This window comes from Myxocyprinus asiaticus, chromosome 4, assembly GCF_019703515.2.
Source record: "Myxocyprinus asiaticus isolate MX2 ecotype Aquarium Trade chromosome 4, UBuf_Myxa_2, whole genome shotgun sequence".
In the NCBI taxonomy this organism is placed as follows: domain Eukaryota; kingdom Metazoa; phylum Chordata; class Actinopteri; order Cypriniformes; family Catostomidae; genus Myxocyprinus; species Myxocyprinus asiaticus.
The window spans coordinates 45,504,805-45,520,977 of record NC_059347.1 but is presented as its reverse complement, the minus strand read 5'-3'; the positions used below and the strand labels follow the sequence as shown (position 1 = coordinate 45,520,977).

At 37.9% G+C, this 16,173-nt stretch overlaps 1 protein-coding gene across 1 annotated transcript in view; it reads right to left on the bottom strand.

The window, feature by feature from the left end:
• The window catches only part of LOC127438410 (ribosomal protein S6 kinase alpha-3-like), a 30,864-nt gene extending 14,802 nt beyond the window's left edge, over positions 1 to 16,062 (bottom strand). Inside the window, exons 1-8 of the mRNA XM_051693979.1 lie at positions 15,716 to 16,062; positions 14,118 to 14,153; positions 8,764 to 8,880; positions 8,522 to 8,603; positions 6,263 to 6,343; positions 5,424 to 5,503; positions 4,379 to 4,485; positions 4,018 to 4,055 (exon numbers count right to left, since the gene is read on the bottom strand). Coding sequence (XP_051549939.1) covers positions 4,018 to 4,055; positions 4,379 to 4,485; positions 5,424 to 5,503; positions 6,263 to 6,343; positions 8,522 to 8,603; positions 8,764 to 8,880; positions 14,118 to 14,153; positions 15,716 to 15,778 — 604 coding nt within the window. The 5' untranslated portion in view covers positions 15,779 to 16,062. The remainder of the gene's footprint in view (positions 1 to 4,017; positions 4,056 to 4,378; positions 4,486 to 5,423; positions 5,504 to 6,262; positions 6,344 to 8,521; positions 8,604 to 8,763; positions 8,881 to 14,117; positions 14,154 to 15,715) is intronic.
• Positions 16,063 to 16,173: the final 111 nt, after the last annotated feature.

The following is a 16,173-nucleotide window of genomic DNA, read 5'->3' as shown; positions in this document are numbered from 1 at the left end:
AAGTTGAATGTTTCCATGTCATGTCATAGGCTTTCTCCAAATCAAACAAGACAGCTACAATGTGTTCTTTTCTGGTAAAGGCGTCACGAATATAGCGTTCAAGACAAATAAGGTGATCTGTAGTGCTTTGACCTTTCCTGAAACCACATTGGGCGTTACTTATGTGGTGTTTAGATTCCAGTAACCAGACCAGGCGATCATTGGCCATCCTCTCCATTGTTTTGCATAAACAACTGGTTAAAGCTATAGGGTGGTAGTTTATGGGGTCGTTATGGTCTTTTCCTGGCTTTGGAATAGGTATTATTTCTGCTTCATGCCAGGCAGATGGGATTTTTCCCAATATCCAGATGGAGTTAAAAATTCTAAGGAGCATTTTCAGGGAAAGGTGGGGTAGATTCTTTAAAAATTGATAGTGGATTTTATCCGGTCCAACAGCTGTGTCGTGGGATTTTTTTAATGGCTCGCTGTAGTTCTTCCATAGAAAAAGGTTGGTTGTATGGCTCTGTGTTACTGGAGCCGAAATTAATCTTTTCTTTTTCTTGTTGAGCAAGAAAAGTTCGAAAAGCAGGAAGGCAGTTCTCAATAGAGGAATTGTTTTCAACAGTTTTTGCTAGAATGTTTGCAATTTTTTTTTTTGAAGTCACGAGTGTGCCATGCTGTTTGATGTCTTGTATTTGAGGACCGTTGTTTTTTCCCTTCATTTTCCGTATCAGGTTCCATATTTTGTATGATGAGTACTTGTTGTCATGTTGGAAATTAATCTTTTATTTATAATTTGTCTTGCTCATGCTCTACTCATCTCGAGTTTGATAAGATTTTCAGTTGATGGATGTCTGAAGAACAGTCTTTCAGTTTTTTTCCTCTCTTTTATAGCTTCCTTACATGTATCAAACCATGGAAGTCATCTATGTTTTATGTTTAAAGATGTTCTTGGGACTGTATCATTAGCTATAGATACGAGCATTTCAGTGAAATTTTGCATAGCATCTGGGCTATCTTCTGGAAACCATGTCAGTTTCTCATGACAGAGGGTTTGAAATTGATACCAATTTGCTTTTTTAATTTGCCATCTTTGTACATTTGTTTCTTCCTCTCTGCCTTTGATGGTTACAATGATTGAGAAATGATCACTTCCACAGAGGTCATGCCAAACTTTCCATGAAAGGTCTAAAAATAATTCAGGCTGACAAACTGTTAGGTCGATTGCAGAGTACATTCCATGTCCTGGATGTAAATAGGTATTCAGTCCATTATTTAAAAGACATAAGGTGTGGTTATCTATAAAATCTTCAGTCTTCTTTCCTTTTGTGTTACAGTGATTACTGCCCTACAAAGTGTTATGTCTATTAAAATCTCCCATGAGAATAAAAGGAGATGGGAGCTGAGCGATAAGGTGATCTAGGTCCATGTGTGTCAAGTTAAAATTTGGAGGAATGTATATAGAGACGACTGTAATGGTTTTCTGCAAAGTCAGCCGTACTGCTGTTTCCTGTAGGTTGCTATTAATATTTCTATGACAATGGATCACATCTTTTCTTATTAAAATGGTTGTACCCTCGGAAGCCTGCTTATCACTGGGACTGAAAGTGTTAAAACTTGTAACATTTTTAAAAGAGAATACCGTCTGGTGGTAATTGTGTTTCTTGGAGACATATGGCTAGAGGGTTAATAATTGCAGTTAGACGCTTCAGCTATGTTAAATTTGCCCTGATACCACAACAGTTCCATTGGATGATATAATTTTCCATTACCTATTAGGGAGAATTGAGACAGTTTTCTTGGTTCTGCCTTTAGGGGATGGACTTCTACTATGGTATTCATTCTCTTTCATTTCCACATCTTTTGTTTGTTTTGTCTTTGAGGCTTCATCTTGGGATACTTGGGAACTTGCCTTACTGTTGTTTTTATTTCCCTTTCGGTTTCCTGTTATTGAGCTCTGACTGGAGTGAATGTCATTTAGAAGAGTTTCGCTCTGGGTTCCTGTGTTCTTCATCTTTGGGGGAATATTACTATGGTTAATGGTTTGGGGTTTGTCTTTATGCATCCAGGTGATATCTTACTGGCAGTCTATTGTTCTCACAGCTTTTTTTTGCAACAGAGGTGTAGGTTTTATTCAGCGTAAAAACAGGGACGACATCCACCATTTTCTTTGCTTCAAGGTAGCTGATTCTCTAAGTACACCTAATCTTCTGTATTTCCTTTTCTTTGATCCACATGGGACACTGTTTTGAAGCAGCTGAATGGTCACTTGAGCAATTACAACATTTTGATGGTTTTTCACAGCTACCTTTGTCGTGGCCTATCTCCCCACAGTTACAACAGGTATGTTTGTTGTTGCAGCCATTAGATCCATGGCCGTATTTTTGACAGTTGAAACACCGCAGAGGGCTGGGTACAAGTAAGTCCACTGGAACACTTAGTATCCAATTAGAAGTTTATCTGGGATTAGCGGTTTATTAAAGGTGAAGATGTACGTACCAGTTTTAATCATTCGCTCTTCTCTCTTGATTATTATTCTTGTGACGTTCATTACTCCTTGGGTCTTGAGCTCATGCATTATTTCTTCTTCATCCACATCATCCAACTCTCTAGTTCAGTCTTTATTTGAACTCCAGCTAACATGCTGGCATGTAGTAGATTTTCAGCATTGGCCTTTTTACTGCATTCCACAAGAATCTGTCCAGATCGTAGTTTTTTTCACTTCCTTTACTGTTCCCGCTATTCCTGCAATACCTTTTTGTATAGCGAAAGGGGAAAGCTTAATGATTGGAGAATCTGGAGCAGCAGCTTCAATGATGATGAATTTTGGCCAGTCATCATTACTCGGCACAAGAGCACGTCTATTTTCTGAGGTATTGTCGGTATCCAGGTCCAAGAAACGTTTTTTTTGAGGTGTGTTTTGTTGCCATGTTTTGGGTTTTTAGTTTTGTCATCTCTGCTCCCCACCCACCTTGGAGCCCAAAAGTAAGGGATGCACAGCGCCGCGGATCTCCAGCAGATTATGCATCAGGGATACAGGGATGATATACTCAAGCAAAATGAGCAACAAGTTGCTCAATTTACTTGATTGACCCTTAGCCAACACCTACTGGGAATCTGAGAGATATCTGATGTTCAGCTATCACAGAGTATTCCCAGGGCATGTCTTGACCAGCCGATAGACTGGATCGAGCCATTCCAACCTCCCGCCTAGGTGAAGTAGGAGCCAATGTACCGTGTTGAAATAGTGGAAGCCGCAGCAAACCACATTTCTCAGGGACCAGAATCTCTTCCTCCACCAACACGGGTCGCAACTCATGGCAAACGAGTCGTCCTTTTCCTTATTTCTTATAACAGAAATGGGATAATAAGGATCTACTTTACTCCAGGTCTTTACAAGAGTGATGGAAAAAACTTTTTGCTGTAACCCTAGCAGGGGGGGCTTGAGGGTTGTTCTCTCTTGCCCAAGGAGACGACCCTAGCACTACGGAGGAAAGGAGCGTGCCACTGTTCCTTTCATGGGCTACCATCATAAAGATGGGTCCCGAGCCGTACCCGGTTGGAGGGTTTAAAGGCAGAAATTTGAAGCTTATAATTTTATAAAAGCACTTACATTAATTTTTCTGTTAAAACTCATGTATTATTTGAGCTGTAAAGTTGTTTAAATTGTCATTTTCACAGTCATTTTAGGATTTTAGGGTTTGTTGACAGAACATCGTTATGGCAACAAAGTTGTAAAACTGGCTTTAACTTTAAGTGATTTTATCACACTAAAATCAAGTGAACACGCATATTGCATATGTGTTATGGCTATACTTTTGAAAAGGTTAGTATTTTAACATTCAAAATTTGTCCCCATTCACTTCCACTGTAAGTGCCTCACTGTAACCCAGATTTTTGCTTTTATTTTTAAAGAAAAGGAGGGGCAAGTCTAAATGAATTTTTGTGGTAAACAATATTATGCCACAAATGCTGTTGATTGAGCTTAACTTGTACTGAACCTGGAATATTCCTTTAAGAAATATAAAATGCACATACCTGTAAGTTTAATGTGTCCCTCTTCATCCAAGAGGATACTGAAAGAAATACAAATTTGACTTATCCATAAAAAAAAAAAAAGATGTGAACTTTGAGTCAAAGTGTCATTCTTGTAAACATGTGTCGAGAGTACAGATACAGACATTGTTATAATTATTGTTTTAAAATGTAAATCTTCAGACTACGTCTGGCAGAATTATATGTTCTGGACTGATGTTTATGATATGTGGTATTTCATTGCTGACTCGGCAGTTTGCCATTATACTTTGTGTTAAACCACGCAGTTTGCAACTACACTTTGTGTCACATGATGACATCTTACTCATGCAATATTAAGTGAGTGAGTAAACAGTCTACACACTTTTCTGGTTTGAGGTCTCTGTAGATGATTCCCAGTCCATGTAAATGATCCAAAGCTAAAGCCAGCTCCGCAAGGTAGAACTTCACATCTTCTTCTGTAAACATCACCTACACAAAGACGAATGGTAGAACAATTACCTGAATTCATTTGTTATTTCTGTAAGCATAGTATTAGCCTCTTTCCTTTTTTCATCTTAAAGATTAATGATGTTAAATGGTTAGTTCACCCAAAAATCTAAATTCTCTCATGATTTACTTACCTTTAAGCCATCCCAGATGTGTATGACTTTTCTTCCTCTGCAGAACCAAAATTAAAACTTTTATAAGCCCATTTCAGCTCTCTTTGTCCATACAATTTAAGTAAACGGGTGCAATCAGGCTGCTGAATATTTGACAGTCCAAAAGGCATACTTAGGCAGCATAAAAGTAATCCACACGTCTCCAGTCGATCAATTAACGTCTTCTGAGCCGATTCAATAAGTTTGTGTAAGAAACAAATTGATAATTAAAACATTATTAAATAAAATTGCTTCCTGCCAGCAGTCGACGCGTCACGTTGCCGTCACGTGACGTTAGTGCAACAGCACGTTCACGTGAGAAGTCGGAAGCACGCGCTTTGTTTACAACAGAGGAACGAATGTCTCATAGGAGTTAGGTCATTTCAACAGCACTCCAGCGCTGGCCGGAAGCAATGATTTAAAGTTAAAAACGTTTTAATTATCAATTTGTTTCTTACACAAACCTATCGATTTGGTTCAAAAGACATTATTGATCGACTGTTTGGATTACTGTTATGCTGCCAAAATATGCCTTTTGGACAGTCAAACAGCTAGCAGCCTGATTGCAACCATTGCACCTTGCATTATAAGGACTTACAGAGCTGAAGTGTGCTTATAAAAATCTTTGTTTTGGTTCTGCTTAAAGGTAAGTAAATCATGGGAGAAATTTCATTTTTGGGTGAACTAACCCTTTAAGAAGATGCGAAGATGTTAAGATGTTCATATTTCACTTATTTGTCCCTTGAAATTAAATATCATGTATTTTACCTCTTTGGACAGGCGAGTAAAAAGATCTCCTCCTCTAAGAAAGTCCAGAATCAGGTACAATTTACCTTCTGTCTGAAATGCTGAGGAAAGAGAAAGAAAGAATCAGGATTTAACGGTCATCTCTAATAAGAATACTAGAAATTCATCAATGCATTCTTATAGCAGTGGAACCATAAACAATTTAAAGGTGTAAACAAAGCAGATAAACAAGAAAAGCCAGAGGATATTTTTTTTTTTTTTTTGTCTGTTATTTTTAAGTTCTGAAAATGTGCAACACGTAAACTGGCAATTCAAATTCCAAATTAGTTCCAACAGAACTGATGGCACTAAAACCTAAAACTTTTCCTGTGTTAAAATACTTTCTCTTATCCAAGCTTAATGTGCAGAGACAACTATAAGTAAACCATTAAATGATAAATTGTCTCAAAACCTGTAAGCTTTGCCTTTCTGTGACACTTTAAACATTTCTCTGTTTATTTTGTGCGACCTGCTTAGACCTGCCCCAACAACGTTACTCAACCAATGGCGTGAGTTGGGGGTTGGATTATCTCTTTGTTTGACCAGCTGACGGGGGGCGTACTCAGAAAGCTGTTTTGAAATCAAAGTTTATTTTGCAATTCTTTTTGGTGGTGCTAGTGTCGCAGTAATTACACACTTTAGCTTTAATTAATATCTAATTACTGGATTTTCCCAACTATCTATTCACATCAAGTAAAAACCTGAAGTACATTTGTGTATTAATTAGCAAACAGAAGTGTGCCAACACAAACTGACACCATTGCTTCTCCTCGTTATAGAAGCGGCAGAATCTGACTGGCCATGGTATGTCAATGACTCACCATAGTGTAGTTTGACAATGAATGGGTGATTGACTTCAACTAGGATGTCTCTCTCCATCTTTGTACGCATTCGATCTCGTACTGAAACCACACACACACACAAATATTACACTGGCAGCCAAAAGTTTGGAATAATGTACAGATTTTGCTATTTCGGAAGGAAATTGGTACTTTATTTCACCAAAGTGGCATTCGACTGATCACAAAGTATAGTCAGGACATTACTGATGTAAAAAAACAGCACCATTGCTATTTGAAAAAAGAAATTTTTGATGAAATCTAGACAGGCCCCATTTCCAGCAGCCATCACTCCAACACCTTATCCATGAGTAATCATGCTAAATTGCTAATTTGGTACTAGAAAATCACTTGCCAATATATCAAACACAGTTGAAAGCTATTTGGTTCATTAAATGAAGCTTACCATCGTCTTTGTGTTTGTTTTGAGTTGCCACAGTATGCAATAGACTGGCATGTCTTAAGGTCAATATTAGGTCAAAAATGGCAAAAAAGAAACAGTTTTCTCTAGAAAATCATCAGTCAATCATTGTTTTAAGGAATGAAGGCTATACAATGCTATACATTGCCAAAAAAATGAAGATTTCATACAAAGTTGTACACTAAAGTCTTCAAAGACAAAGGACAACTGGCTCTAACAAGGACAGAAAGAGATGTGGAAGGCCCAAATACAACTAAACAAGAGGTTAAGTACATCAGAGTCTCTAGTTTGAGAAACAGATGCCTCACATGTCCTCAGCTGACAGCTTCATTGAATTCTACCCGCTCAACACCATTTTCACATACAACAGTAAAGGAAAGACTTAGGGGTGCAGGCCTTATGGGAAGAATAGCAAAGAAAAAGCCACTTTTGAAACAGAAAAACAAAAAGAAAAGGTTAGAGTGGGCAAAGAAACACAGACATTGGACAACAGATAATTGGAAAAGAGTGTTATGGATCTTAAACCCATTGAGCTTTTGTGGGATCAGCTAGACTGTAAGGTGCGGGAGAAGTGCCCGACAAGAGAGCCACATCTATGGCAAGTGCTGCAGGAAGTGTGGGGTGAAATGTCACCTGAGCATCTGGAGAAACTGACAGCTAGAATGCCAAGGATCTGCAAAGCGGTCATTGCTGCACATGGAGGATTTTTTGATGAGAACTCTTTGAAGTAGTTTAAGAAGTTCTGAAATTTTCTTTCAAATTGTAATAGTAATTTTTCCATGTTATTAATGTCCTGACTATACATTGTGATCATTTGAATGTCACTTTGGTGAATAAAAGTACCAATATATTTCCATAAGAGCAAAATCCGTACATTATTCCAAACTTCTGGCCAACTGTGTATAAATACTCTCAAATTCCTTTTCAAGCATGTTTAAATGCAATGTATTGAATTAGACAGAGCTGACAGCAAAAGATTAAGAGTTACAAGACTAATAAGAGCCAAAATAAAGTTTATAATAAATGACGATTAATACAGTTTTTAAACAGGTACATTCACTTTTCCTACTCAGTACTAATTACTGTTTGTTACACAGTCCAGTAAAAAAAAAAAAAAAATTCAATAACTTTAAGGAAAATGAATGAATGAATGAATGGTAATAAATGAAATTAAAAAATATATACATGTTGGGAGCAAAACCCAAGATGAAATATATTTATAATATCATTATGAGATTATATGAAAATGACATGATTTTACAATAGGACAATTAGATAAACAGTTAATAGTCACAATAATGATATGATATCCAATCATAATTAACCTCTGCACTGTTGCATGATTTTATAGGTCAACAGGACAGAAGAAACAAAAATTGCAGGCCAGGAACAGTATGTCCCAGAAGAGGATGACTTAAGAAAGATGACTAACTATGAACAAATTATGGTGGAAATTCTGCTGACATTCTGTGAAAACGGAACCAAGACTATTAGCCAAAATATTTAAGAAACATGCAAGGGGTTTGTAAAACTCTGTGAATGATGAACGTTCAAATACTGTGGAAATCTGTGGCGCTCCAAAGAAACAAACAACCCATTTAAATTATTTGGGACAAAGATTATGGGTGTTTCCCTTGCTAAAAAGTAGGCAAAAACTACCAATGTTCAAAATTAAAATGCAATTAAAATCAGCAAAAAACTTACATTGCTCTTGGTAAAATAATCTAAAATTAATCTGAATAATTCTTGTGATAATAAAACTATTGTATTGCCATTTGATCTATTAAAGCAAACTAAAACATTTTGTAAGTGGAGAACACCTTTCAGTGTTGCTTTCTTCAACACTTTCATAGCATAGAGCTGTCCTGAATCTGGGCCAGTTTTCTTCTTGACAAGGAATACCTACACAAACCAAAATAAAGATACTTGTGGTAGTGGAAAGTTATGCAAAGAAACACATTTCTTAAATGATTTTCAATGTGAACAACAATTCAATGAAAAATCTCATGTGTTAATCAAATGAAACATCAAATGTTGCTGCTATCCGAGCAGTCAGTCTGACCTTTCCGAAAGAGCCCTGGCCCAGCACCTTGCAGAGCTCAAACTGTTGTGAGTCTGCTTTCTCTGAGCCTTCCTTGACATGGTGAGTGATGCTGATTTCCTTGACTGAGCCCTCATCCTATTGAAAAGAGATAGAAGATACAAAGATACATATGTCAAACAAGAAACATGCACTACACCACCAAACAAGCAAACTCACAAAGACAGATCACATTTGCGTTCCTGTACTGTTAGAGACAACAGCAAATGTAACATTCAAAACATCAAATATCAACACACCACATCACTTGGTTACATCAAATACAAACTCATGACCAGAGAATGTTATACGCTGTATGCGATAGGGACCGAAGCGGTCACAAGGAGATCGCGCCAGGAGAAGGAATGGCATCCCAGAAAGATGTTTATTTTGTCCATGAGGTGCAAAAGCAGTGGTGGCTCAGCGGTTAAGGCTCTGGGTTACTGATCAGAAGGTCAGGGGTTCAAGCCCCAGTACTGCCAAGATGCCACTGTTGGGCCCTTGACCCAATCTGCTCCAGGGGCGCCGTATCATGGCTGACCCTGCACTCTGACCCCAGCTTAGCTGTGATATGTGAAAAAAAAAGAATTTCACTGTATGTGCGCAAATGTATAATGTGTGATAAATTAGAAATTAATTAAAAATGTGCAAGTAAATAAGTGTTCAAAAGCAATCATAAAAACAAGGTTACATAAAAAAAAACAAGCCCTGTTTTTGGTACTAACAGCAGTACCTACTCCCCTCCATCAACTATGGAGGCCAGAGTTCCGTTGCACTCAAGCAGTGCTAGCATAACCATATCCATGTGCTTAAACACTCGTTCTCCATCTTGTCTTCCCCCTAGTGGTTGCTGGGTTAAATAGGGAAATTTTCCCACCTTTTCCAATTGAAACATACCATTACTTAAATAAAATTATAACTCACCTCCCCATTTTTAAATACAATATCATGGAATAAATACATTCCATGATATTGTGACAATAAACAAGTCCTTTGGGGGGCCTGGTAGCTCAGCGAGTTTTGACGCTGACTACCACCCCTATAGTCACGAGTTCGAATCCAGGGTGTGCTGACTGACTCCAGCCAGGTCTCCTAAGCAACCAAATTGGTCCGGTTGCTAGGGAGGGTAGAGTCACATGGGGTAACCTCCTCGTGGTCATGATTAGTGGTTCTCGCTCTCAATAGGGCGCGTGGTGAGTTGTGCGTGGATTGTGGAGAGTAGCATGAGCCTCCACATGCACAATCTCCGCGGTGTCATGCACAACGAGCCACGTGATAAGATGCGCAAATTAACGGTCTCAGAAGCAGAGGCAACTGCCTCTGGAAGAGGCAGGAAGAGAAAAATTACGAAATAAGCATGCGTATATGTGCATGTATAAAACGTCTATTTCATATTCTACTGCAAAGTGCAACATTCAAACAGACATGCTATTAAGTCAGCATGCCATCTTTTTAGAAGATTTTGTACTTCATTCATTAGAAACTCTTCGCTCCGGCCCTGCTTTCTCTAGCAGCTCATCAGTGCTGAGAGAATAGTATAGCTCATCAAATGACTGAAAGTGTGTATTTTACTAAAACACAGTCAAATAAGAACACACACTCAATCCATTTTATACTAGCTGTTCTATTATCTGAGTTAAGATTTTAGATTTAGGCTAAGCAAGTGAAATACACAATAGAAAACCTACATCAGCAAATGTTAAGCCCAAAAAAGAATACATGTTTGAAGAAACCAAAATTGGATTTTATTTGCTTTCAGTCCATATATGCTAGTGAACTCTTAAAAGTTGACAAAATTATTTTTTAGCAGATAAATACACATTTGCAATTTACAGTCTTTCTCTTCCAAGAAAAGAGACCAAAAATATTGATGACACGTCTAGCACTAATAGTGCTCTGTATTCTTCCCCCTAATACCACCTGACTAGCAGATAGTAAATCATGGTTTATGGCTGTGATGTAAACTAAATGCTTCTGGCTTTTTAAAATAAGGAAAGAGCCCTTCGATATGTCCCGCAAAGCTTACTGTTCCCATGGTAAATCCGTCAAAACAGAAAAAAGTGCTTGTCAAACAATCTGAAAAAGTGGTAGCAAATCTCTCTGAGGAGGTTTGCACTGAAGTGTGATTGAGCACAATAACTGAGGAACATCCCACGCCAGGAAGAGGAAATGAGTGTGGGTGCTACTTCCACCACATGGGGAACTTGACTCAAGAACTCTCCCACTCATCACGGGATTAAATCTACACTGCCTGGCCAAAAAAAAGTCGCCGATTGGATTTAAATAATCAGATACTTAAGAGCCTATGATTGGATCATTATTACAGTGATTAATATGTTTCAGCTGGCAACAATTCTTTTAACCCTAACTGATGCAGAGTGTAGCTTCTCATTTCTTAAACAACCATGTCGTAAGACATATCCTGTGGTCATAGAAAAGATGTTACTGTGTTTCAGAAGAGGCAAAATATTGGCCTGCGTCAAGCAAAGAAAACAAATAAAGAGATTGCTGAAATCACTGGAATTGGGTTAAGAACTGTCCAACGCATTATTAAAACCTGGAAGGATAGTGGTGAACCGTCAGCTTTGTGGAAGAAATGTGTTCATAAAAAAAATCTTGAATGATCGTGACCGGAGATCACAGAAACTCCTGAAGTCACATCGTTAAAAAAAAAAAAAAAAAAAAAAAAAAAAAAAAAATCGACAGTAGAACTTGTGTCTATGTTTAATAGTGAAAGTAAGAGCATTTCCACATGCACAATGCAACGACAACTTAAAGAATTAGGACTAAACAGCTGTGTGGCCGCAAGAAAGCCACTTGTAAGTGAGGCTAATCGTAAAAAATGACTTCAATTTGCTAGGGAGCATAAAGATTGGACTGTGGAGCCATGGAAAACGGTCATGTGGTCTGATGAGTCCAGATTTACCTTATTCCAAAGCTATGGGCGCATCAGAGTAAGAAGGGAAGCCCATGAAGCGATGCACCCATCATGCATAGTGCCCACTGTACAAGCCTCTGAAGGCAGTGTTATGATCTGGGGTTGCTTTAATTGGTCAGTTCTAGGCTCAGCAAGGTTATGCGGCAATAAAATGAAATCAGCTGACTACCTGAATGTACTGAATGACCAGGTTATCCCATCAATGGATTTTTTCTTCCCTGACAGCACGGGCATATTCCAGGACAACAATGTCAAGATTCATCAGGCTCACATTGTGAAATAGTGGATCATGGAGCATTTTGTATCATTTTCACACATGAACTGGCCACCACAGAGTCCTGACCTTAACCCCATTCAAAGTCTTTGGGATGTGCTGGAGAAGATTTTATGGAGTGGTTTGTCTCTCCCTTCATCAATACAGGATCTAGGCCAAAAATTGTTCCAACTCTGGACAGAAATAAATGTTGTGACATTGCATAAGTTTGTCGAAACAATGCCATGACGAATGCATGCCGTGCAACTTTTTTGGGGGTCAGGCAGTGTATATGAAGTGAAGGACACCAGTGCTGTGGGCCAAATGTTGTCTGAAACTTTCTAATAGGTTTCTACTGGATCGATGGATAGTGACTCTCAGTCTTGGGTGAATGCTGAACATCCTCCTCTCCTACTGGCTGCTTGCCATGTCACTCATCCAGCTGGAAACCATTAAAACCAGTCCCTCCTCTGAGACAGGAAATATGCAATGGTAAAAGTCTTCTAGTTTACATAGGAAATAACAACTGAATGCATCTTGTATTCAAGCATAGTGGGGGCATTACAGAAAATGAAAGCTAGCCAAATAATTCCACATTTAATGATTCCATTGTGCATTATTGTATATTTCACATTACATTGTTTATTCCATAATATACTTCATTGAACATAACACTATATATTTTATAGGATATTTAATTTTTCTGACTTATTCAGATTTTTATCAAAGTCTGTATTACTCTATGGCCATCAGCTATTTTCTAGTCATGTACAGCTCCTGTCTATTTCAATTGGGAGAGAGCAAAATCTCACAAAACTGTTTGCCAAACTTCAGGTTTCAATAACAAACCAAATCACCAATAAAATATTATAACATAACTAATTACCAGCTAACTGCATTAGATTAAATCAGATTTAAAAATTGCATTTTTCAGGTTGGTTCTAAAGCAAAAAGACCAGGCGATCTCTTTTCTTATAAGCCAATTGGCAAAACTTCCTTTCCTAAAACACATAAACTTCACACTTTTCTAGTCCATTTTTCTAAGTGTTCAGTCTCCTCTTCCTTGTAAAGTCTCTGTTTCTACCAAAAGGTCACCAACCATATGTCCTTATGTGTCTTCACCTTTGCTTGTCTGATTCATTCTGCATGTCATTCTACAAAACTAAATTGCCCTTTTGGTATGAATAAAGTTCTGTTGTATTGCACTGAAATAAACGGCAATGGATTCATTTAAATTTAAACTAATTAAAGGGACAGTTCATAAAAAAAAATAAACATTCTTTCATCATTTCAGAAACCTCATGCCATCCTAGATGTGTATGACTTTCTTCTGCAGAAGTTTTAGAAGAATATTTCAGCTCTGTAGGTGCTCACAATGTAAGCGAATGGTGGCCAGAACTTTGAAGCTCCAAACAGCATTTAAATGCAGCATAAAAGTAATTCATATGACTCCAGTGGTAAATCCATGTCTTCAGAAGTAATATGATAGGTGTGGGTGAGAAACAGATCACTATTTATGTCTTTTTTTTTTTTTACTATAAATCTCCACTTTCACTTTAACTTTCTTCTTTAGTTTTTGGTGATTCACATTCTTCGTACATATCGCCACCTACTGGGCAGGGATGAGAATTTATAGTAAAAAAGGACTTAAAGTTAAATATTGATCTGTTTCTCACTCACACCTATCATATCGCTTCAGAAGTCATTGATTAAACCAATGATGTCTTGTGGATTACTTTTATGCTGCTTTTATGTCCTTTTTAGAACTTCAATGTTCTGGCCACCTTTCACTTGCATTGTATGGACCTACATGGAGCTGAGATATTTTTCTAAAAATCTTAATTTGTGTTCTGGTGAAGAAAGAAAGTCATACACATATGGGATGGCATGAGGGTGAGTAAATGATGAGAGAATTAAAATTTTGGGGTGAACTACTCCTTTAATAGAACCTCACAAAATAAACTCATTCAGTTTTTCAGATGATAAAAGACAAAACTTTTTCCCTTTCAGTCCAAGAGGCCAACAAACTCCCAGCCTCCCTTCAAATGCAGACAAAACTGAAAGATTGTGCATACACATTTACAAACAAGCAAACACGGATAAGCATGTGTATGTATACCTAAACAATATGTGTCTTAAACTTACTTGAACAGGACCATCATCATCGACCATGGAGTCATCCTACAAACACATGAAAAATGTTATTTTAAAGCAACAAAAAGAAGCCTGGAGAAATAAAAATAAAATTATAATAATTTTTTTTACATCATGTTATAATTAGAACTGCACTTGGAGGTACTATGATCATTAACTAAGCAAGGTGCATTAGACAGGCCAACAATTTAAACCAAGATGTAAAGCGATCTTTCGGACAGAGAAGAGGCAAATTAAAAATTCACTCTTATTATGGGAAGGAGGACTATTTAAATGTTATTCTCTATAAAACAAATCTCTATTATTGTAAATATTTATTACAGTTGCATGAGGGGATAAGAAGTCTGACAGGGTGCAATGTTTACTTCCCATCCAATCACATGACCATGTGTTGAAATTAGTGTAAAATGTCAGAGAACAAGAAGATCGTTGTTTATATATAGTCACAGGCGAAGTGATTATTTATAGGTGCACACACAAAGAGTGGACAAAGTGTTCAGTGTGACTATTTTCAAACCACTCTTTGACATCTCTAATCCACACTCTAAAAATATATATATTTTAGCATATTTTTAAGATTTACGCAATTTCATAACAAAATTGAATCAAATTGAACTGTATAATCTCTAGTCAAATTCAATTAATAAAACATAAAAATAAAAAAATTTTTATTAAAGTTTACGCAAATCAATTTCTTTTGAGTGCAGACCATTCACTATTAATTTGCGAGATTTAAAAATTTTTATTAAAAATGTAATGCCCGCACTAAATCTAAAGTCAGACAGAGAGATTAATCTGTTCTAATTGTGATTAAAGGCACACCGCCATAATTCTCCTATGGTATGTCAAGAACGCAAAAAGTCAGTTTCATAGCTACCCAGCCCAAAGCTACACCTTGCATGTGTTCCAAAACCTACTGAGTTACCTACCTAGCATACTAGAAGACGCACCTACGATTAAAAAAAACCCTGTCTGAGTAAGCAGCACACTAGGATTTGACGCACGGCCTCTCAGTCAGTCTCTGTGAAGTTAGTTATCCACCCTGTGCTGATTGCCCAATGCGTCCTCAAGTCAAACTTCAACTTGCCACAAAAGCAGGCAAGTGTCCATTTTAAGGGAACCCCGATGCAAGTTGAACACACACAGACATTGTTCTTGTCTGGTCAAGCCCTGCCTCGACTTTGACCTTTTTCAGTGGCTTGCACATTCACGTTTTTACAAACTGTTCCATGTTATGAGGCACTTTAACACAGTACTGCATAGTTACCAGTAGAACGTCTAAAAGAAATATACCATATCGCATCCTTTGTTGCATTTTAACGTCGATTTACGAGCGTCTATGAACGATTAACCAGGTTGTGCATTTCAGTTACATGTTCGAAAAGTAGCGAAATGCTTGTTTGAAAATGCAAAACCTGTATTTGTAGCGTTGTGAAAAGTATAAGTATGATTTGTATTTCCCCAAGCACTTCGGAGACATGTAGCCTAAAGGCTGTGCACTGACATTCCTCTACTACACAAAGTATGGGATTAAATGTGATCTCACACCGCGCGTGACAGCGCTCCTCGATTTCATAAACACAACTCACCTCGTTTTCCATATGCCCCACGGGCAACTTCCTCCAAGGGTCCGCAAACTGTGCCAGGGGCATCTTCAAGTCCCGATCTGTAACTTACAATCACCCCGTGAAGTGATTTGACGCTGTCAGTGCAAAGTTGAACTACAAAGAGTCTCACGAGACGGATGAGCGCTTTCTCACGCGTAAATAAAAGACCAGCCCGGCACAAATTTGTTGTGGGTCACTCTTGACTTTTCAAGTGTCCGCCTCCACTTCAAGGACTCTCTTGACAAAAATTAAAAGTATGTTTTTAACAGCAGAACACTTCATTTCCGTTTTCTTTCAACATGGCGTCGTCGTCCCGTTCACCTGGCTGTCAGAACGAGGCTGGACGATACGTCATCACGCGTCATAGACGGAAACGTTGCCTCCCACTGGTGCCCACCCGGTACTTCAGTGCTCAGGTAAAAGTTTAATTGGGTTAATGA